The sequence below is a fragment of the Leptinotarsa decemlineata genome, unplaced genomic scaffold (assembly GCF_025532065.1).
Source record: "Leptinotarsa decemlineata unplaced genomic scaffold, Ldec_3_MD MMD2_tig00026354_RagTag_RagTag, whole genome shotgun sequence".
NCBI lineage: Eukaryota > Metazoa > Arthropoda > Insecta > Coleoptera > Chrysomelidae > Leptinotarsa > Leptinotarsa decemlineata.
The window spans coordinates 1119331-1145077 of record NW_027412702.1 but is presented as its reverse complement, the minus strand read 5'-3'; the positions used below and the strand labels follow the sequence as shown (position 1 = coordinate 1145077).

Below are 25747 nucleotides of genomic sequence, written 5' to 3'. Positions count from 1 at the left end.
CTTCCATAGTTTCTTGAGTAGATTAACTTGGTGATGACAGTTTTCTTGTCATATAAACAGATTTCGAAAAAGAAATTGTTGAAACAATCAGACTCATTTTTTGAGATTCCTTGTATTCATGAAAATCACACAACTCTTATAGAATCTTGGGTAGATCGATATAGTGAAAACCGTTTTCTTGTCAACCATACAGATTTCGAGAAAAAAATTGTTGCAACAATCAGACTCACTTTTTGAAACACCTTGTAGAACTGGAACCATGAAAATCACACAACTCTTATAGAATCTTGTGAAGATTGATATAGTGAAAATTGTTTTCTTGTCACCCATACAGATTTCGATACAAAAATTGTTGCAACAATCAGACTCATTTTTCGAGATTCCTTGTAGAATTGAAACCAGAATCTGTGCGTTCATGAAAATTACACAACTGTTATAGAATCTTCTGTAGATCGACATAGTGAAAACTGTTTTCTTATCATCTATACAGATTACGATAAAAAAATTGTTGCAACAATCAGACACATTTTTTGAGATTCCTTGTAGGGTTGGAACCAGAAGATGTGCGTTCATAAAAATCACACAACTGTTATAGAATCTTGGGTAGATCGACAAAGTGAAAACTGTTTTCTTGTCACCCATACACATTCCGAGAAAAAAATTGTTGCAACAATCAGACTCACTTTTTAAAACACCTTGTAGAACTGGAACCACGAAAATCACACAACTCTTATAGAATCTTGTGTAGATCGATATAATGAAAATTGTTTTCTTGTCACCCAAACAGATTTCGATACAAAAATTGTTGCAACAATCAGACTCATTTTTCGAGATTCCTTGTAGAATTGGAAGATGTGCGTTCATGAAAATTACACAACTGTTATAGAATTTTGTGTAGATCGATATAGTGAAAACCGTTTTCTTGTCACTCATACAGATTTCGAGAAAAAAATTGTTGCAACAATCAGACTCACTTTTTAAAACACCTTGTAGAACTGGAACCATGAAAATCACACAACTCTTATAGAATCTTGTGAAGATCGATATAGTAAAAATTGTTTTCTTGTCACCCATACAGATTTCGATACAAAAATTGTTGCAACAATCAGACTCATTTTTCGAGATTCCTTGTAGAATTGGAACCAGAAGATGTGCGTTCATGAAAATTACACAACTGTTATAGAATCTTGTGTAGATCGATATAGTGAAAACCGTTTTCCTGTCACCCATACAGATTTCGAGACTCACTTTTTAAAACACCTTGTAGAATTGGAACCATTGAAATCACATAACTCTTATAGAATCTTGGGTAGATCGATATAGTGAAAACTTTTTTTTGTCACCCACACAGATTTATGATGAAAAAATTGTTGCCCACAATCAGACTCATTTTTGGGATTCCTTGTAGAATTGGAACCAGAAGATGTGCGTTCATGAAAATTACACAACTCTTATACAATCTCATACAATCTTGGATAGATCGATATAGTGAAAATCGTTTTCTTGTCACCCATACAGATTTTGAGAAAAACATTGTTGCAACAATCAGACTCACTTTCTGAAACACCTTGTAGAATTGGAATCATATGATATGCGTTCATGAAAATCACACAACTCTTATAGAATCTTGGGTAGATCGGTATAGTGAAAACCGTTTTCTTGTAACCCATACAGATTTACAGACTCAAAAAATGAGTCTGATTGTTGCAACAATTTTTTAATCGAAATCTGTATGAGTGACAAAAAAACGGTTTTCACTATATCGATCTACCCAAGATTCTATAACAGTAATGTAATTTTGATGAACGCACATCTTCTGGTTCTAATTTTACAAGGTGTTTTAAAAAGTGAGTCTGATTGTTGCAACAATTTTTGTATCGGAATCTGCATGGGTGACAAGAAAACGGTTTTCACTATATCGATCTGCCTAACATTCTATAACAGATGTGTAATTTTCATGAACACACATCTTCTGGTCCAATTCTACAAGGAATCTCGAAAAATGAGTCTGATTGTTGCAACAATTTTGTTATCGAAATCTGTATGGGTGACAAGAAAACAGTTTTCAATATATCGATCTACCCAAGATTCTATAACAGTTGTGTAATTCTCATGAACGCACGTCTTCTAGTTCCAATTCTATGAAGAATCTCAAAAAATTAGTCTGATTGTTGCAACAATTTTTTAATTGAAATCTATATGAGTGAAAAAAAAACCGGTTTTCACTATATCGATCTACCCAAGATTCTTTAACAGTAATGTACTTTTGATGAACACACATCTTCTGATTCTAATTCTACAAGGTGTTTTAAAAAGTGAGTCTGATTGTTGCAACAATTTTTGTATCGGAATCTGCATGGGTGACAAGAAAACGGTTTCCACTATATCGATCTACCTAACATTCTATAACAGATGTGTAATTTTCATGAACATATCTTTTGGTCCAATTTTACAAGGTATCTCGAAAAATGAGTCTGATTGTTGCAACAATTTTGTTCTCGAAATCTGTATGGGTGACAAGAAAACAGTTTTCAATATATCGATCTACCCAAGATTCTATAAGAGTTATATGATTTTCATGAACGCACTTCATATAGTTCAAATTCTACAAGGTGTTTTAAAAAGTGAGTCTGATTGTTGCAACACTTTTTTCATCGAAATCTGTATGGGTGACAAGAAAACAGTTTTCACTATATCGATCTACCCAAAATTCTATAACAGTTATGTAATTTTGATGAACGCACATCTTCTGGTTCCAATTCTACAAGGTGTTATAAAAAGTGACTCTGATTGTTGCAACAATTTTTTCATCGAAATCTGTATGGGTGACAAGAAAACGGTTTTCACTATATCGATCTACCCAAGATTCTATAACAGTTATGTAATTTTGATGAACGCACATCTTCTGGTTCCAATTCTACAAGGTGTTTTAAAAAGTGACCCTGATTGTTGCAACAATTTTTGTATCGAAATCTATATGGGTGACAAGAAAACGGTTTTCACTCTATCGATCTACCCAAGATTCTATAACAGTTATGTAATTTTCATGAACACACATCTTCTGTTCCAATTCTACAAGGATTGTGGAAAAATGAGTCTGATTGTTGCAATAATTTTTTTAACGTTCTTTTTATTTGTTTTTATGTTCTTTTTATTTTCTAGAACATCCCGATAATGTTCTGTAAGAAATTTGAAGAAAGTTCTTACCTTCACTGGTCCGTAATTTGTCTTCTCGATTTCTGATGGTGCTTGAAATGGCTTTAGGAAGGAAAGGAAGCATTGGGAAAAACACCACCCTTAACCCAATGAATAACGGATCAAAGCACGAATTAACTATTGACGGCACTAAACTTTTATTGTTACAAACTTGAAAATAAAAAATTACAGAAATACAAAATATATGAAATTATACGTGTTGTTGCTTTGAGGAATGAAATCCGACTGACTCTGGATGCGAAGCTTCGAAGATGTGCGCTCCTGTGAGAACTGTCTTGTCAGCATCTGGAACAGGGTGGTGGTACTGCTAGATCAGCGGGATTGTCCTAGGTGGTGAGATAATTCCTCCCCCCGAAGATTCAACTATCATGCGCAGCGGGGTAGTTGAACAGTGGATAGATCGGTTACTTCATTTACTACTTGTAATTGGTTCTCTTCTTGACTTGGCTTCCCATTGGTGCAACATCGAAGTACATTTTTCCTGTACAAGAAGTAAACTATCATTGACATGATCGCTAAGTAAACCACTAAAGTCCATATACTCGGTGATTGGTAAAGTCCGCCTTGGTTGAATGTTATTTCAGGGTTTTTATCAATTAGCTGATTTTTCAGGTTTTGGAGTTCTTTCAGGTCAACATCGTCCAATTGAAAGCTCATATTTACACTTCTTGGACGGTTGCGATCTTGGTACAATTCGGGAATCAATATTATTTGATTGCTATTGATTACATTTTCTTCATTGATTATTTCGATTTGATTCGCCTTGATTTTGCAGCCTACTGGAATGTCAATTAAATAGGATCCAATTATTCTTTGAACTTCCTCTTGTTCATTACATTGTAGGTGGATGGTCGTTTTATTTGGAAATATCGCTATCCATTGGGTAGAGTCCTCCAGTTGGTTAGCTATTGGCTTAGTAATCCTAACATCGATTTGTCTACATGTGGAAGTGTCTTCCATCTTCAGGAGTTGCAGCTCACAGAGATTTCCAGAAATTTCTCTAATCGGCATTTTCTTGCAGACATAGAATTGTGGTTCTACTTTGACACAATCGTCGCTTTTAAATGTGAAATATTCTGAGTTCTTCAGTAAAAATGAATTTTTGAGTATAAGTGCCTTGAACTGACTTTGACTATATGTAGGGATTGAATATAAGTGATAGTAATCGAAAATATATGGATATGTGATTGGAACATGAAGAAGAAAGGTTATTTTATTATTCAGAATAAAACATTCTATGTTTATGATTTTCTCTAATTTCAAGATTTTTTTTAAAGTAATATCAATAGGAAATTGATTCTTTGCAATGATTCCGTGTAATTTAAGAAGTTCGGCGTATAAGTCAGTGGGTTTCACTATGCTTGGATGCATAATGTTGAGTTTCGCGAATGCTATGGAATTTTCAATGTCCTGTAAGGCAGAGTTGACTATTTCAAACATATCAATCATTTTGTTGAACATATGCTCTATTTTCTTCATAACTTTTTGTTTGGAATATGGCAGCAATATGAACTATTATTTCTTGAAGAAATTTTTCATTGTGAATCATTTGTTGAACAGTTTGATTGAATTTATTGATCAAATTGATTGAAACTGAATTTTGTTTCACAGCACTAGAAGCTAATACTTTTTGGTTGTTTTGAAGTTCCCTACTAAGTTTTTCGTACCGCTCCCCGTCTTCTGCATCGAGGTTTCCTGTAATTGATTTAAAAATCGAACCAATATCATTGATCAATTCCCATTTGATTCGTTTGGGATTTGTGATTATTTCTTGCAATTTGGATTCAGTCTCGTCTTTTGTCAAAGTCAAAATGTGTATGTAATTTTCTGTTTCAGCTGAGGAAATATTGTGTTTGTTTATACTGAGTGCTTCTAAAGTTTGTCCGTATTGGTCGTTCAGTTTTGGATTTCACTTATGAATGGATTCAGGTCATAGTAGTGTATCAGTGTGTGTGAGTATTGTTGAATTTTGGCATTGCCCAATTTTAAAGCTATCATACCAGGATTGTTTTCCAGGTTTTTCAATGTTATTCTGTCCTGAAGTCCGAATACAAAAGGTATTCTGAAAAGAAATGAAATGAACTATTTATTGAAATCATAGCACTTCTTTCTTGGTCTTTTTGAATTGTCCATGTGTACTTTTTCATGATTTTCTGTGGAAACTGTCTTCATAGATTCGTCTACTTTTGTGATAGTGGTTGGTTTTTCAAATTTGTTAGCGTGTTTTTGTCTCAAGTGTTTTTTCACGTACGTTTTAGAATCAGGTTTGAACATTTCTGGATTATCGTGCGTTTCATTAGATATTGAAATAACCTTATCTTTTCGATTCATTATTTTTCTGTTTATTTCCGCGTGAAGTAATTTATTTTTTTCTCGGTGGTCGTTTGTATAGTCATTGAGAAGAATATTGTCTATATCGATATCGAATGGATTTTCATTGGTTATATGTCCATTAACTATATCGATGGGTTTTAATTTTGTTGCAGAATGTATTGAGTGACTGTATGCAAGTATAGCGTAAACCATTTTCGTTTGAGGCGGTGTTTTAAGAAATCATCTAGTATTGAGAAGTCTAATGTGTTCAATGAGAGTAGAGTGAAGTCTTTCAATTTGTCCGTTTGATTGGGGATGATTGGGTGAGCAGAAATGTACATTTACTTTGTGCAGTTTGACAAGTTCTTCAATAACTGTATTTTTAAATTCAGATCCGTTGTCAGTTATAATTTGGATAGGTACGCCATGATGTGAAAAAAATATTAACAGTTTGTCAGCTATATCGGTAGCCGATAAAAAGGGCAAATGATATGCTTGCGCGTATTTCGAAAAACTGTCTGTAATAGTAAGAAATTCATTTTTTTCTAAAGTATAAACGTCAATGTGGATAATTTCGAATGGTTTGGTGGCTGTCGGGGTTATATTCATTTTTGTTTTGATAGGATGTCTTTCGTATTTACTTCTTTGACAGATTTCACACTCGTTAATAAAGGTTTGGATAGAATCTTTCATATTGGGCCAATAATAAAGGGTTTTGAGTTTTTGTTCGGTATCGTCAATGCCTCTATGATTACTTTTACCTTCGTGATATGCTTGTATCAGTTCTAAAGCTTCTTTTTTATCTGTGACATCGATTAGTTTGAATTTACATCTTTTAAATTTTAATGAAGGCCATTTGAAATTTTGTCTAATCAGTTCACAAAATTGTTCATAATTATCTGTATTTCAAAGTAAAGATAATAAGGTATGTTAGGTGCGATTTTTTTACAAAATCGATTACGTCTCTTTCAAAGTTATTTAGAGAAAGCTGAACAGTCATTCTCTGTTTCTTCTCAAATAAGATCGTTATTTTTGGTTTAGATGGTGAATGAAGAACGGATTGGAAAATAATTTGGTTTTGACCAAAATTTACTAGGGATTCTGAAATGGGTATTTCAACAATTGGATTTTCTTCAGTATTAGTGTGTATGGTGACGTCGTCAATTTCTTCAATTGGGTTTAGTTCATGTTTTTCAGGAGTTTAAGTAGATTCTGTGTCGGCATTAACTATCATAGAAATATTATCTTGAAGAGGTTCACCTATTTCTAATATATCCGAAGATGGTTGGTAGTCTGGGGTATTTAAATTGGGGTTAACACTATTTTGGTTATCAAAAGTAATAGATGGGCCGGCTAGATGTTCGGACTCTTCGATTATTTCGTCTAGTTCTTCCCAAAAAGTCTTTGACTCTTTTGTGTGTAGTTCAATGCGTGAAAGTGCATCAGCATTCGTATTGGATGACCCTTTTTTGTAAATTATATTGTATTGATATTCTTCAAGTTCAATTCTCCATCTTAACAATTTAGAACTCTGATCTTTCGTTGAAAATAGCCATTGGAGTGGTTTATGATCCGTGACTATATTAAATTTCCTGCCAAAAAAGGAGGGACGAAAATATTTGGTTGCCCAGACAATAGCCAATAGTTCTTTTTCTATTGTGCTGTAATTTGATTCAGAGTCGTTTAGAGTCCTTGAAGCGTACGCTACTGGAAGGTCTTTTCCAATAGGTCCTTGGCTCAAGACCGCACCCAAAGCTACGTTTGAGGCGTCCGTTGTTAAATTGAACGGTTTAGTAAAATCTGAATACTGAAGGAATGGTTCGTTAATTAGTCAATTTTTACAAGTTTCGAAACACGATAAAAATTCTTCGTCGTGGATGATCTGTGCACCCTTCTTCAAGCATTTGGTAAGTGGTTTCGTTAATTTTGCGAAGTTATCAATGAATCGACTATAATATCCTAACAGTCCTGAAAATCCTTCAATTTGTTTAGTTGTTTTTGGAATAGGAAAGTTCTTTATTGACTTATTTTTATCCGGATTTGGTTTGATACCGTTCGGAGTAACAATATGCCCAGGATAAGCCACTTCTTTTCGTAAAAATTCTTGTTGGAAAGTTGGATTTGAAGTTTGACTCTCTGAGTCTTTGAAAAACTACTCTTAGCCTTTCGATATGCTCTTGAAGAGATGTGGAAAAGATGATTATGTCATCTAAATAAACTAAGCATTTTTCGTTTTGAATACCTCTAAGGATATTCTCTATCACTCGTTCAAAAGTCGCGGGAGCATTCTTGAGACCAAATCGCATCCTGATAAACTCGTAATGCCCATTTTCGGTATTGCATGCTGTTTTTTCGATGTCTTCCTCAAACATTTCAATTTGGTGGAATCCGCTGGCAAGATCTAAAGTCGAAAAATATTGGCATCTACCTAGTTTATCTAGTAAATCGGTTATATTCGGCAAGGGATACTTATCATCAATTGTTTTCTCATTAAGCTTCCGGTAATCTACAACAACTCGCCATTTTTGTTTACCGGAGGCATCCATTTTCTTAGGGACGACCCAAATTGGGGACGACCAAGGTGAACTACTAGGCCTTATAATTTTTTGATCTAACATTTTTTGAATTTGTGTTTGGACTTCTTTTTTGTGAATGAATGAATATCTGTATATCTTTGTATAAACGGGTATTTCGTCAGTTGTCTTTATACGATGTTTAGTTTTATTCGTGAAAGTGAGCGGTTCATCCTCATAGTAAAAAATATCAGAAAACTCTAAACATAATTTTTCTATCATTGATTTTTCTTCGACATTCAAATGGTCGGTTCTAATATTAGATAAGTCCAGTTCACGTTTGTACGTCTCATCAAAATTGTTGAAGTTAAATTCTTGTATGCATGTTCTATCAAATTTTTCAACGACAATAGGTTCAGAGAAATCTAGTGTAATCTGATCCGTACTGTTATTTAATATATTTGTTAGCTCTTCTCCGTTTCTCGCGATCGACAAACTCCCTGGAATTTCGTAGTTGTGTATCTTTTGATAAGGAATTATAATTCCACCGTCGCGTACAGATGTTTTTATCTTAATTACTTGTTCGTTTCGGGGAAGAATGGTAATGAGGTTCAAATCATTTTTTATTTTATGATAATGCAATTTGATTTGTGAATGAGGTGTTGTCAAAAATCCTTTGCTCAAGTAAACATTTGCTTGGAGTAGTTTCAAATTATCAATACCTATCAATCCATGAAATGTATTGTGAAATTTCAATAAATAAAATTTCAGATTTCCAGAAACATTAAATACTCTTGAAATTGGAATGAAAACACTATGTTTGTGACAAGATTTTTGAAATACGGTTGACACTATGAAAAGATCATTTTGGATTCTATCGGGGTATAGATTATAAGCTATATTTGGATCAATAAAAGATTTAGTCGAACCTGTATCGACTAAAAATTTCAAATTATATTCAGGTAGAATTATATAGGGTAATTCACTAGAATTACTTGAATTTAAAGATATTATCACTGATTCTACGTTTGATTGATGTATTGGTTTATCAATTGAAAATTTTCATCAGGATTACATTCAGTATTTTCGAAATTTTCATACTGGCTCTGATTTTCAACTTCAGAATCTTGTGAATAATATTCGACATCATTCGTTTCTGTATTGAAAAGTTCTTCTGAGATAAAGTTTCTTTGTTGAGGTCTACTAGGAAATGAGGGACCTGGTTGATTTCTGTTTAACGTTTGCCTTGTTGAAACACTCATAGGTGTTTGACTGGGAAGATTTCGATTGGGATTGGGCTTGAAAACGTTCTGGTTATTAGTAGGTTGTTTGAAAACTTGAGAATTTCGGAAAAATTTTTGTTGTGGAACATTAGTTCTTGGTTGAATATTTATAGGCTGTGAAGGGAAATTGTTTTGTGGATGGAACTGATTATTTGAAGATCTATTTTGATTAAACGATTGAAAATTTTGGAATTGATCGTTTCTTGTATTAGCATTGAAAGAAATTCTTGGAAAATGAGACTGATTTGAATTTTGATTAGAATTTGATCTTATTTGGCTACTATTTTGTCTTACAGAAACTCTGTTTGATTGGTTTTGATAATAATTGATATTTTCTTCTTGAATGATGAATTGCAAAGCTTCATTCAAATCGATAGGTCTCATACAACGAATTGTGGTTCCGAAAGGTTCTTTTAATCTAGATAAAAACGTTTTTAAAGCTAATGAATTATATAATTTGCGTTTTGAAACTTTCGAATTTTCGTCTGCTTCATGAGAATCAATATAGCAACAAATCAGATTGAGAATTTTCAAAATTCGATCAAAAAATTGTTGAGGTTTTTCAGCCGGGTATTGTTTCATCATAACCATGTCTCTATTCAAACAGGCTTCATCGCGTTGATCCGCAAAATTCCTATACAGTGTGTCTTTTAAAATATTCCAAGTTGTGACATTTTGAATATTAACTACTAATTTAGCATTTCCTGTTGTTTACTAATCAAACTATTCAATAGATATGTATTTTGGAAAGAGTTTGGATTTTCGGCATCATAAAAATGAGTAATTAAGCTATCACAAGTACTCAAATATCTATTGAGTTCATTTGGGTTCCCATCGAATTGTGGAACACAATTTAAATATTCGGGTTTGAAAACATTTGCCATTTCTGAAGAGTTTGAAATATTCAATTCTGGGTTTTGGTTATGAGATGTATTATCACTATTGATTGGAATTGATTGAGAAATTAAATTAGTTCGATTTGAAAAGGGGTTTACAAAAACTCGATTGGTTCTTGGATTTGGGTTGGAAATAGAATTGTCTGAGTCAGCTGAAGACAATGATTGAAAAATATTTTCAAGCGACTTAAAATCAGAGTACTCACAATAAAAGCAAGATTTTGGCCATCGCTTTCTTAACCACTATAAGGAGTCTGCCCTGGTTCAGCGATTTTGTCTTCACCAAGTATTTCTTCCTTGCAGAAGGGGACGATGAAGTTCCTCTTCTCGAAAACAGCTTCGGTACGGAGTTTTCTGCAGGTCTTCGATTGACTGGGTTTCCTGAAGTTCTAGGAGCCGCTCTGCTTTCAACACCAACTTGTTCTGTTCACAAAGGTTCGATTGCCAATTAATCGTTGGAACGAAAATCACTCGTACGATACGTGTGGTTCTGACAATCCTACTGTCGACTGCGCCAATTAACTATCGACGGCACTAAACTTGCTTTTTAAAAAATACTTATATTGTTACAAACCTGAAAATGAAAGATTACAAAAATACAAAATATATGAAATTATACGTGTTGTTGCTTTGAGGAATGAAATCTGACTGACTCTGGATGCGAAGCTTCGAAGATGTGCGCTCCTGTGAGAACTGTCTTGTCAGCATCTGGAACAGGGTGGTGGTACGCTATACTGATTTTCACCTTTCACCGTAAAACTATACCGAATTACCGTAAATTATTTAAACAATATGAATCGGACCGACCGACTTCCGATAATTTTCTTCTTGCTACTCTCTCTACCCTCTCGAATTTTTATTCGCAGTTGAAACTGCTGAAAAGCAATGTTGCCAAATAATCAAACAAAAATTCTTCATTCTAATAATAAAGACTAATGCTACAACATATGAGTGACAAGAAAACAGTTTTCAATATATCGATCTACCCAAGATTCTATAACAGTTGTGTAATTCTCATAAATGCACGTCTTCTGGTTCCAATTCTACAAGGTGTTTTAAAAAGTGAGTCTGATTGTTGCAACAATTTTTGTATCGAAATCTGCATGGGTGACAAGAAAACGGTTTTCACTATGTCGATCTACCTAAAATTCTATAACAGATGTGTTATTTTCATGAACACACATCTTCTGGTCCAATTCTACAAGGAATCTCGAAAAATGAGTCTGATTGTTGCAACAATTTTTTTATCGAAATCTGTATGGGTGACAAATAAACAGTTTTCAATATATCGATCTACCCAAGATTCTATAACAGTTGTGTAATTCTCATGAATGCACGTCTTCTGGTTCCAATTCTACAAGGTGTTTTAAAAAGTGAGTCTGACTGTTGCAACAATTTTTGTATCGAAATCTGTATGGGTGACAAGAAAACGGTTTTCACTATATCGATCAACCCGAGATTCTATAACAGTTTTGTAATTTTTATGAACGCACATTTTCTGGTTCCAATTCTACAAGGTGTTTGAAAAGTGAGTCTGATTGTTGCAACAATTTTTCTCTCGAAATCTGTATGGGTGACAAGAAAACGGTTTCACTATATCGATCCACCCAATATTCTATAACAAATGTGTATTTTTCATGAACACACATCGTCTGGTTCCAATTCTACAAGGCGTTTTATAAAGTGAGTCTGATTGTTGCAACAATTTTTGTATCGAAATCTGCATGGGTGACAAGAAAACGGTTTTCACTATGTCGATCTACCTAAAATTCTATAACAGATGTGTTATTTTCATGAACACACATCTTCTGGTCCAATTCTACAAGGAATCTCGAAAAATGAGTCTGATTGTTGCAACAATTTTTTTATCGAAATCTGTATGGGTGACAAGAAAACAGTTTTCTTTATATCGATCTACCCAAGATTCTATAAGAGTTATATGATTTTCATGAACACACATAATATGGTTCCAATTCTACCAGGTGTTTTAAAAAGTAAGTCTGATTGTTGCAACAATCTTATTCCCGAAATCTGTATGGGTGACAAGAAAACGGTTTTCACTGTGTTTATCTATTCAAGAATCTATGAGAGTTGTGTGATTTTCATGAACGCACATCATATGGTTCCAATTCTACAAGGTGTTTTAAAATGTGAGTCTGATTGTTGCAACAATTTTATTCTCGAAGTCTGTATGGGTGACAAGAAAACGGTTTTCACTGTGTTTATATATTCAAGATTCTATGGGAGTTGTGTGATTTTCATGAACACAAATCTTCTGGTTCCAATTCCACAAGGAATCTCAAAAAATTAGTCTGATTGTTTCAACATTTTTGTTTTCGAAATATATTCGGTTGACATAAAAATTGTTATCACTACGTCAATCTACCTAAGATTACATAAGACTTGTGCGATTTTTATGCACGCACATCTTCTGGTTCCAATTCTACAAGGGGTTTTAAAAAGTTAGTCTGATCGTTTCAACAATTTTATTCTCGAAATCATGTTTGGGTGACAAGGAAACAGTTTTCACTATATCGATCTACCCAAGATTCTATAAGAGTTGTGTGATTTTCATGGATACAAGGAATCTCAAAAATTGAGTCTGATTGTTTCAACAATTTCTTTTTCGAAATCTGTTAAGATGACATGAAAACTGTTATCACCAAGTCATTCTACTCAAGAAACTATGGAAGTTGTGTGATTTTGATGGACGCACATCAACGGATATCATTTCTATATGGGGTATTGGAAAGTAAGTCTAATATTTCCAATTTTATTTTTCCCTAAATTTGTATTGTTGATGAGAAAACGATTATCAACGCGTCAATCTACTCAAGATTCTATAAAAAAGTTAAACACCAAATAGTCTTAATAATTCCACGTTAAACCTATAGTGAATAGGTATTTCCAGCCACAGATATTAGTATGAGTGCTAATAATTTCGTATCCCAACCACAGATTTTTATTTTCCTCTACGTCAGCATGTGAAAATTATCATTTGGGATTGAAACACGTGTCGAGCTTTTGAAAATAACGAGAAAAAAACTTATTATTACAGAAAAGAAAATAACAGTACTATTTCTAACAACGATAGGGTTATGTCAAGAAAATGATGTGGTAATGTCGTGTTTTCTAATTTAATATTTGAACGTTCAAAATAAGCATTCCACATGATAGTTACTTCAGCAAATAGTATGTCACGTTCTAGGATAGCTGGGAAATGGCCATATTTCAAAATGATTCTGCTTCATCGACTGTTACAGATCAACCTTCAATATATTGAAACCGTAAGAATTGATATCATACTGACCAATTTAGAGGATGTTGCTATTCCAGCTTCAACCAGCGTGTATGAACTCACAAAGAAATGGGGTTCAAAAGAAAGTATCAAACGGTATTGCAATACCACCATTTGAAGAAGAAAGACACACTGTGTAGGACACACCAGACTAAGAGCTACTTAAGTGAGAGCACTAGGAATATATGAAAAAGTAAGACCGTAACACTTTTGAAAACAAATACATCAGTCATCGATGAACCATCAAGATGAATAAACCTCTGAGGAAGCCAGCCACTCGTGCTGGTGAAACGTTAGGATACAGTTCCAAACCACGACGGCCTTCAAACGCGAATGAATATTGTAATACTGAAATACAAGGTGAATGGCAAAATTACAAAATTAGAAAGAAAAAAAAAACAAGTGAGCATCAGAAAATTTTTGATTCAATGAAAAAAAAATGGCAAACATGGATACAATACAATAGGTGGACACATAAAATTGAATAGAATTGACCAATATGTGATGGAAATCTATGTAAAACCTAATTAATACAGTTTACTTATTATATGATTTTTTGTGAAAATCATTCAATAAACTGTATTTATTATTTTTTTTGGACACATGAAAAATTTCCCGTCCTCAACTGAGACGATTGTCGATGTCAGATCCAGGTGATTAGTGATGAAAATCTATGAATTTTCTCTTTATAATTCGTTGATAATGAAATTGTCCTTCAAAGTAGGCTAATGTAACCTTGTTATCAAGCTAACATCTACTGAATATATTGAAATATTGAACATTGGAAAAACACCAATGTGATGTTTATAATCAACCATATTGATTCTGTTCAGATGAGGAGCAAAATTCTGCAAAACTGCAGAAGAGAATTTTTGAATATGTCAATCTTGTTGAAAACTTCACAATGCCAGTTGGAATTTCATGAGGTTTTTCACTTTGATGAACACTTTCTTGTTGTAGTTATGCATTCGAAGAAAACAATGGATCTTTTCCTGAGGGATTTTTTTTTGGTGCTTCAACATCGGCTTACCAAATAGAAGGTGCCTGGAACATAGATGGAAAAGGCGAGAATATATGGGATCACTTCATTCATGAGAATCCAATGAGGATTGTAAATAATGATAATGCCGACGTAGCTTGTGATTCCTATCATAAATATAAGGAGGATGTCTTCCTTGCCGCGAGTCTGGGATTTTCGGCGTACAGGATCTCCATTTCTTGGACTAGGTAATTTATGCATAATTTTTATGTATCTGGGATTGCTGAAAATACATGAATAGATTGTGAGTTCATATATTTTGTTGAATGTATGTTCCTCTATAATCAACTACAATCAAATACAATAATCAACTACAGCATCACTAGTGCTGTGACTTATATTGATGTTCTCAAGCTAAATCGTTGGTGTAAAGGAATGAAAGTGAAAAATTATGAATTAATAATGTGAATATGTTAACATGTCGACGATTCATGTTACTTATCTGATATTACAGTATAATTTTTGGTTACACTTCAATCTAAAATGAATGTTCTTGTAAAAATGGGTATCTATTTATTTATTTATTTATATATTCGGGATACAAACAGACAAAAATCCACTACAGTATCCACATAATTAAATTAATATTAAATTAGAGTAATATCTATACTACACATGTACACAGTGTCTAAAGTAAGGGATGAATTAAAATCAAATACAATAACAATAAAAACTGAATAATAGTTATTGACGAAATGTGTTAATTATAATTTATTAAAATAATCTTTCAATATTTTTTTGGCAGTAAGCAAAGAAGTATTAAAAATATCGAAGTAGTTTGCGAGAGAATTACCCCATTTAACGCATCGACATAGAGGAGAGTTCTGCGAACAGTTTGTTCTCTTGAAAGGTAAATTAAATAATTCATGTGCTCTGATTGTTCTATTTGGAACATTTAAGTAAATGATTGATAATAACGATGGACAATTCATTTTGTTTGTTATTATTTTTTGTAAAAATAAAATATCTGATATGTTACGCCTATGTTCCAACGATACTAACTGGAGGTCTCGTCTAATTCGCAAAGTATCACTGTTTTCAGTAATTCGAATACCTTGTTTGTAAGCAACGAATTTTAAAAATCGATTTTGAATACGTTCTAATCGATCGATGTATATATTATACTGTGGACTCCAGATGCTTTATGCAAACATTAACTTACTTAATACAAAAGCATTATAGAGATTGTGTATTGATTTTGTTTGATTGAAGAATTTACATTTTCTCTTGACATATCCCAGAGCTCTACTGCTCTTATTTATTACATAATCTATATGTTTATCGAAAATAAGTTTGGAGTCAAAAATAACTCCTAAATCTTTAAATGTATTAACTCGTGACAGCAAGATATTATTTATGTGATATGAATATGTAAGAATATTTTTGTTGCGGGTGAATGATATACAACTACATTTGGAAAAATTGAGATATAATTCGTTTTGTTTACAAAATTCAAATAAATTATTTATTTGCATACATTTAGAATTTGGCATTTTTAAAACATTGTTTAATGTTATTGATATAGATAATAAAGAATAAGGGCCCCAGATGGGACCCTTGTGGCACTCCAGAAGGTGTTGGATAAGGTTCAGATGAATAACCGTCTATAAAGATATATTGAGTTCTGTTTTTTAAATATGATTCGATCCATTTTAGCATCACACCACTTACACCGACTTCAGCAAGTCTCCGAAGTAGTGTATTATGACTAATTTTGTCAAAGGCCTTGCTGAAATCTGTGTAAATAGTGTTAACTTGAATTTTATTATCCAAATTATCATGTAAAAATTCAGAGTAACAAAATAGGTTCGATTCAAGAGATCGATTTTTAAAAAAGCCGTGTTGCTCAGGTATAATAATGTTTTTAATTAAATGAAATATATATTTATGAATTAAGCGTTCAAATAGTTTTGGTATTATTGATATTTTACTTATAGGACGATAATTTTCAATATTATCTTTCCTTCCGTTTTTAAAAATGGGTATTACTCTCGCAACTTTCCAACTGACAGGAAAATATCCACAATAAAGTGACATATTAAAGAGAATTATTAGAGGAGTACATAAAGTATGAGCACAGTTTTTGCAGAAGATTGCAGGTATTTGATCAGGTCCTGAGCCTTTATTAACATCTAATTCTACTAAGCCTTGTTCTACTTCCTTTTTGCTTAAAATAATTTGTGATAAATTAGAATTATTGTCTGTTTCAGTAAATTGGTCCTGACAAAATGCATTTTGTTTATCAACAAAGACGCTTTTGAAGAATTTTGAAAATAAATTTGCTATCTCATGACCATTTTTTGCTTCATGATTATTTAACTGCATTTTGTGGGGAATCTTGCTGACCGAGTGCTTTTTAATTGATGAAAAGTTCCAAAAACGTTTGGGATTATTTACTACGTCAGCCTCAACATTTAAAATGTAATTGTCGAAATCTCTCTTTATTAATGCTTTTGATCTAGCACGGAGAAGCGTGAATGAATTTGAATCATTTAAGTTTTTATACATTTTCCATTTTTTGTGAAACTTATTTTTTTCTTTTATTACTTTAATAGTTGAGGCAGAATAGTATGAAGGAAACTGTCTACTTTTAAAAATTTTTGGAACGTTTTGATCAATTAATTTATTTACAATACAGTTGAATTTCTGAACGGAGGAATCAACTGAACCGGTATTTAAGATATCTTCCCAAGAAATATCAGCAAGAGAGTCGTTGATTCGAGTATAGTTCGCTTTTTTGAAATTTAAGAATAACGACGATACCGGTTTCAATTGCCTAGAATATGAAACTTCAAATGAAAATTCCATGCAAGGATGATGAGTGTCCTCTTTTACGAGTGGACAAGAGCATTGTTGTAAATTAGAAATATTAAATTTATTGCAAAGAATCAAATCCGAAAGTTTACCGTTCAAATTTCGAACTGAGTTAAATTGCATAAGATTTTTAAATGAAAAGGTATCAATTAAATCCGAATATTTTCTATCTACATTTGACGCTATCAAGAAGTTTTTCGCATTAGCCCAATTTGTTGTACTTAAATTAAAATCACCACAAAGAAGAAATATATCTCCTTCATTTAGGACAAGGGAATCAAGTTTTGATGAAAAATTTGCGAAAGAAAGCTGATCATCTCCAGGCAGATAAATACAACACACAAAAATTCTAAATGATTCAAAATGTAAGCACACCCACATATCTTCTGCCTCACTTAAGTATTCAGTGACAATGGACGTTTTAAACTTATTTTTCACTGCGATGAACACTCCACCGCCATCCAATTTCCTTGTGTCACGGTCTCGACGAAACACGATGTAATTATTAGTGTCCACAACCTCATGATCATAAATTTCATTATTTAGCCATGATTCTGTTATACACAAAATATCTGGATTATTGACACATGTGTTAAGATTGAATTCTGGAAGTTTAGTTCTTAACCCACGAACGTTTTGATAAACTATACTTAAAGAAGCCATTTTTAAATTTCAAAAGCGATATTATTCGAGATATACCATAAAGTTAAATCAAGTTCAGGTCTTGAAGACAGGAAATTTGTTTTATTTTTGATGTTTCATTCTTCCTTGCCAAAATATTTCCGTTTTGAACCCATATGAATTTACAATTTTTATCTTCCTTAAGTTTTTCCCGAACTTCTTTGAAAAGTATTTTCGTATGAGTTGCCAAATGTTCGTTGATGAAAAATTTTTGGGATACACCATCCAGTTTAAATCCATACTTGTATTCATCTTGCTTACGTAACAATCTAGCTGCATTTGGAAAACTGTCACAGCTACGCTTGGAAAGAAATTGAATGACAATATTTTTAGGTTTGTTTTCGGTCCGGGTTTGTGTTCTGTAGATTGTATTGATTACTTCCTCGGTATAAGGAAGATTCAAAAAATTAGCTATCTTATTGAACAAGACGAATAAATTTTCTCCTTTCTTCTCTGGAATATCATGGATTTCAACATTATTTGCTTTATTAATTTGTTCTAGATGTTCGACTTTTTTACGTAAATCTTTCTAATTTTAATTGATCCTTAGCTTTAAAATAATTATCAAGTTTTGATAACTTTTTTTCAAAATTTGATATTTTGTTGGAACAAAACTCAACCGATTTGCGAAGATCTCTCATCTCTTTAAGCAGAATATTGAACCCGGAGGTTTTGTCTTCGTTTGAAATATCCTCTTCTGAATCTAATTCCGATAATTCGATGTCCTGTATAAGGAGAGAACGCCGATCAGCTGATTTAGATCCTACTTGTTGCTGGGTATAGCTACGAGTTCGAATTCGGCCTTGCTCATCGGATCTACAGTCGATACACTCCCATCGATTACCAGGTAGACTGTTAATGAGTCCGAGTTGGGCTCTCGATATATCGGAGCATTTAGAATTTGCATGAAAAAAATTACCGCAAAAACCTGCACACTGAAGACCTGGCGACTTTTTGGAACAAACTTGCTCGCATGCCTTACACTTTTTATTATTAGACATAATTAGATGATTTGAATTTGATTCGCTTTTGTTTTACTTCAAACACTGTGAATTTTCTAAATAGAAATACTAAGTATTATTGATTGAAAAACACCACTATGGGCAGAGCCGATAAACACGTCCACACCTGGTGAGAACTAACACTTGCTTCATGAAATAGAAGATATATGTCCTGAAAAAATGAATTTCAGAAAATGATAGTAACTAATTTCTATTTTCCATATCTGTAAGACCACATCTTTACAAGTTCATCAATTAGTAGAGTTTATAGATTTGAAATCAGTTCAAATATATGAGAAAGTGAATAATTGAATGAGGATCAAAAAGTAGAATATTTTTCTGGAATGAAACGCCAGAGCATTGAATGTTCTCAAAACTGTAACAGTTGCTATTCAATGAAAATAGAAGTAAAAAAACATTGTGTAAGAAATGAAAAGAGTATGACAAATGAAGTTTCAAGTCATGCACGCGTTTCTGTTAAAAGGTTTTGTATGAACTCCTAAAATAATAGGTTCTTTGACATTTCAAACTAGACGTAGCTTTTACATCCATCTCAATTAGGTTAACACGATCAGATTGATATTCATTACTTGTTTCTGAAACTCTTGATATTTTGAAACAAAAAAATTATTTGTCACAGAGTTGAATGTGTTGAGGGATGCATGATATAAGTAAGTCATAAACAAAAGAAATATCAAAGGTTGATGTAGTGGGTTGGAAAGGTACGGAAAACGGTATTCATGTGATTTCCTACGAAAGTTGACTCACATGCCTGAGGAAGCTATAGTAAAGGTATAGTAAAATGCGTTTTGTGATTTTGTGAACTGTTCAGTGAAATATCCACAATGGAGTGTTACTCAAAAAATACTATTTATTTTCCAATCCCGAAAACGTTGAAATATCTAGATATCCAACATTTTTTGAAAATATATCCGTTATTTACAGAATCCTTCCTTCAGGATATATGGGCATCGTCAACGAAGTTGGCCTCAAGTATTACGAAGATTTGATTGATGAAATAGTGAAATACAATATGAAAGCAGTGGTAACGCTTTATCATTTTGATTTACCCCAACAACTACAAAAAGACTTTGGAGGGTGGACCAACCCAAAACTTATTGACATATTCGTTGATTACTCCCGAATAGTCATTGAAAGACTAGAAAAAGTTGACTACTGGATTACGCTGAATGAGCCGAAAGTAATTTGTAACTATGGGTATGGTAGTGGGGAGATTGCGCCTGGCTTGAAATATCAAGAGTTTGAATGTGCCAAGGTTGTTATCATGTCTCATGCTGCCGTCTATCGCATGTATAAAAATGAATTTCCTAATAGAAAAGGTAGGATATTTTTGGAATTGAAAAAAATTGCACATTTTCTTAAAATTTCATAGTGATTCCAAAATATGTTCAGATAGGTAAATATTCATTTCAATTTTCAACTCCTACTCTCAATAGGTGGCATCCTTAATTGAAAAAAATTAAATGGCCATGTATCGCTTGCAAAAACTTTGGTGATATATTTTTTATATTGAATATAACAGAAATTTTTTCAAAATCAGTTTATGCTCAGCTAGGATAATCATCAAAATATATTTAAATGAAAATATTCTGAAATCAACAAAATTCATGTTAATTCATTTAAATAAATCCTTGGAAAATTATTAAATCAAATCAAATGTTAAATTACTTTCGCTGTTAATGGCACCAAATTACCCCAATCTATTGAGAAAGGCGTGTTGAGCTGTTTCTACGTCTGGGATGATAGAACGGATTTCTTGACTGATCTTTTCCTTCCATGTTTCGATATTTACAGTTTAATGATAATGACTTTCACTTTTCAACTCATCCTGAAGAGAATTATCCAACAGAGTTGTGTCTAGTAATTTTTCTGGCCATCCAATAGACGAGTGGACCAGGTGGATTTGGACATTCAGTAGGTTACATCCAAATAATTGAGTTTCCAACCCTTTTCTGCATAGTGCAAAATGTTCGACAATTTGTTATTGCATTGCAAGGAATGGTTTGAAAACGTCGAATCATTTTCACCTAGTCTGAGGCGTCTGAGGGACCTTTCGTGTTTCTCATACCGTTTTGAGAAATTTCGGCCACATTGTCCAACATAAATACTATTACATTACGAAAACCTAAGCTCATAAACCACTTTATTTCTGGCTTCAAAAAGAAAATTAGATGGCATGTGGCCTGAAAGCCATTTCCACATTGTTCTTTCTGAAAAATCACACAATTGTTTCTGTTCTTGTACAAATATAGCAATAAGATTCAAATAATAAACAAACGTCAAGCAGTCATGGAAAGCAGAAGAATAGTGAAATTGCGTAACTAATACTTAGAACAAATAACTAAATATAGAACAACGGCAAACTTTCTATTTGTACGAAACTTGGTATGACACAGTTACGAAATGGTGGACTGATGGTTCGCGAATGTGTACGCCTATCATGCCTGCAAACAAAAGATCGTGACTAATTATTGTGCATTGCGGGAGAAGTGAAGGATAGGTTCCGAATTCTTTGAATTCTTATATAATCAGAAATGATTATTGAATAACGAAATTTTTCAGCTTCCTAACTATATTATTAAAGGGGAGCTGTTAAAAGGTAGGTTGTAATATATCGTTTATTTGAACTATAAACATTACTTGATTTCTGATTGTTTGATCGGGAGTTTATTATTCTGTACGTAAATTTGAGGCTTTATTTTCTGACTAACTTCCACTTTGTTTTTTCTGAAAAATTCCTCAATCGTTCCTGTTCTTATACAAATATGTTAACGTAACAAATTTCTTGATTTCTAATTGTTTGATCTGGGGGAATATTAATTTCTGGATTGTGTCTGCGTTGGAACTATCATGATGTCCTATCTGTATAATTATTTTATTTTCCCTGTCTAGATTGTTAGGAAACAAAGGTAACGACAATGCTCTGTGTGACATTGAATTGTAGGCTGCAAATTTATGACTGCTGGGTTGGAATCACTGGGGATTGTAATGTATGTATAGCAAGGTTTTCTGAATACACTGAACTCAAATTTATTATGTGTGATGGTCAGTTCTAAGAAATTAATCTGTTTCTCCATCTCTGTTTCAAGTGTGAACAATGTGGCCGAATATTTTCGAAACGGTACGCTCAACACGAAACGGTCCTTTAGACTAGGTAAACATGATTCGACCTTTCGGATCCATTCCTTGGAATGCAATCAAAAGTTCCCGAATCTAAACGAAACGGAAGTTTTTCACTATGCAGACAATGGTTGGAAACCCAATGATTATGAATCCTTGGAAATTCATAAGCTTAAGCATTGTGGATGTAATCTACTAAATGACCAAATCGACCTGGTCTGCTCGCCGATTTTCAGATCAGCGTACCCACATTGTCCCAGGTAAACAAAATTCAGGTCATAAAGTCATTAGGGATAAACATTGTTAATTAGTTCAGTTCATTGTATGTCCCTACCCTATAGTAACGTTAGTTAAGAATAGATACAAGTGGTATAAAAACATGGAGAAAGTTTTATTTTTGATTTTTCAAGATGATCTCCTACCACCGGCTACATTCAATTTATTGTATTGAATCAGAATCATCCGCATTTATCATCAGTCGAATCACACATCGCTATTGCGAACCGGCATAGATGTTATGCCAGGCTGAATGCTTTGTTTTTCGTACTTCGTTTACAACCAGTTGCCTTGCCGGTAAAGCTGCACAGAAATAGGCCTTCATTTAGGGACTCGTTTATTTTTGATATTTGTGTCTTCGGTTGATTCTACAGACGACGTTTTCGTAAGAAAACATATCATCGCAAGACAGTTGAGTCCAGCAATGCCTTTCTGGTTCTGTGTAGCATTACTGATGATATATTTGACGGGTCGAAACAGCTCTGTCTGGTATTGAATCACAAGTACCTACTTAATTTTTGGGCTACAATTTCGACTGAAATTTCATTTTGAACCGAGCAATTGATATATTCTATTTTCAACAGCAAAAATGGCAATAAACCTGGATTGTGAATGGTTTGAACCAAAAACCACTAGTTCGAAGGATATTGCAGCTGCTCAAAGAATTCTGGAGTTTGAGGTGAGTATTGTTTTTTTCACATCTTGTTACAGACAATGCTCGATAATTCTAAAATCCACATTGACCTAGTTCCTTTGGATGGTGATTGAAAATGTTTTCAGTGAATAACCTATCATATTCATTTCTGACGAAGGATATTCAACACAGTTATTCTAATAATCATTCAGTATCTCTCCATTTGATGTTGTTTACATTGATGATCGTTATTTGGACTAAAATAAATAGTGTCTTGGTATTAGTAACTTTAGACTCTTTCACTGCCAATTAAAAACTGAGGTATCATACTCGTCATGATCTTCTTCATGACTAATGTTAGTGGTTCGAAAGTCTAAAGTCAGAAAATGATATAATTTGTGAATCTTGAAGGTAAATAGTAGTTTCAGATCTGAAGAAAGATAGTTGCTAGCCGGTTGGTTAGAAAGTGTCACTCCCAGCTCTGGAACGATCAGTCTTCCCTATGTATCGTCTAATACGCTAGAAATCGCACGCCAGAGGGTTATTTATTAGGGGATAATGGTGAAATCAATCAGTCAGTCAAAGTCGTAAATAGTTTTCATAATAATGGAATGTGATGGAATCAGCCGATACTTGATGAAAATCCGTAACGTATTCAAAAAATACTTCATTGTGAGATCTCCACACAACAGTTTTACAAAATTGCAAAACGTGTTTCACTACGCGATAGATTATTCAGACATGCCAGAAGGAGCTATCGTGAAGCGTTTAGTGGAAATCTCACAATAAAGTGTTTCTTGAATAAATGAATATGACATAAAACTGACTAATTGAATAGATAAATGATGCCAAAAAGGTTTTTATATCGAGAAATTACTATCTCTTCACCAACATTAACCGTCGGTTAGTCTTCAGGAGACTTGTGTGAGTGAAGGATTTGTGAGATCCTCAAAGAGACAAGGGACAACATTCATTGTGACCTCAAATATATATTTTAAAAGGATCAATATGGTGGACTTTGTCATAGTTCTCACAACAGATTGACAATTGGCCAAAGTGAACTAGAATGTTTCCTTCTGAAGTACCGGAATTGAAAAAACGAACAATCACAACCTCAGGCACGAAATGCGCGTTCCGTTAATCAAATATATTTGCCTTTTCTTTATCTGTAATCATTACGTGAGAGGGTAAATAATGGAAAAACCTTTCTTGTAGTTTATAAATCTCATTCCACATTTTCAGGTTTTCAATCTATCGAAAGCATCCAAATACATATTGTCATGTACCTATCTCAACAATTTCAAGCATTCCGCACTCATTCTGTAACTTTTTTTAAAGCATATTGAGCAAAACTAGACTCGTGTGGTCTACGAAACCGAATATGTGGAATATTTTTCTCATTCGGCTCATTTCAACCAATATGTATCCTTTTTTCTTCTGTAAATCTAACACTTTTCCGTTTTCGTCGTTTTGTCATCCAACAACACCTTCATAACCAAATTTTTCAATATTTGAATCAATCCCTTGGTATATTTTGATCCCTTTGGAACAACTATGAATTTTGAGCCTTCGGCTTTCTGAAAAGTCGAGGATTCACAAGACACTCTCTGAATTTGCGTTTCTCAATCAATTCATTCACTATTTTCGAAGGGTACTCAGTACTTTCATCTAGTTTTTCACAACTTTTTCCTGATATCATGTCTTTGGGATATAGGGATTATAGGGATATATGAAAGTGCTAGTAATTTTTTCAGACGCATGCAATTCTGAACTATTTTTGGCACTAGAACTTCCAGGAATGATAGCAAATCCTTACTTTCGAATCCAAATATGAACTCCTTTTCTGTGGAAAACATCATCTATGTATCGACTTCCAGTCCATGAATTATTATCCAACTATTCTCTAGGTTCTATTTGATATCTGTTTATGAACAGATTACTCATGGAAGAAGACAACGAATCGCCCACTGCCGTATCTTTATGCAAATATGTGTAGGCTGGTTCATTTATCAACGAAAGATCCCTCAGATATTCAATTGTTTTCGAAATGGGAACACTCGGAAATGAGGAAGATACATGGAAAATACCTAAGTATCAACCATCTGACAAACTAATATCGTTGATTTGCTAGATGATTTTTTGTGAATTACCGAAATTTAAACTAGGTTGCGGAATTGAAACCTGTTCTGATGAACAGCTAGATGGTACCAATTGATATGGGAAGAGGTAATACGTAATGAGCTCATGAGGTTGCGAGACTATGAAGAAATGAACTAGTTAGAGGTTTCAAGTTTGAAATTTGGGCACTAACATCTAATGCAGGATACTATAACCATATTGATTCGGCAAGAGGTCATCTCCTATATTGTTCACTTAACACCATGAAATTAGAAATTGAGATATTGACAAGAAAGTGAATTCAAAGTTTCCCCAAAATATAGAACAGTCTTCGGCATGGAAAAATGTCATCTGACATGTTATGAATTAGTAACCAATGAAGTAAGAGGGAGCTCCTTCAGTTGATGATATGATTTGTATGAATTCAGGTAGGCTCTATCGTATATGTGAATCCTGGAAATACCTGTGTAGTTCGTTTTCTCTTATTTATTATTTTTCTACATGGTTCCGCTTTTTCTGATGAA

The 25747-nt window shown here is 33.3% G+C and overlaps 1 protein-coding gene across 1 annotated transcript in view; it reads left to right on the top strand.

The window, feature by feature from the left end:
* LOC111508337 (myrosinase 1-like) overlaps positions 1–25747 on the top strand; it is a 92832-nt gene that overhangs the window by 2713 nt on the left and 64372 nt on the right. Inside the window, exons 2-4 of the mRNA XM_074184362.1 lie at positions 14480–14746; positions 20000–20394; positions 23056–23150. Of these exons, the coding sequence (XP_074040463.1) occupies positions 14480–14746; positions 20000–20394; positions 23056–23150 (757 nt within the window). The remainder of the gene's footprint in view (positions 1–14479; positions 14747–19999; positions 20395–23055; positions 23151–25747) is intronic.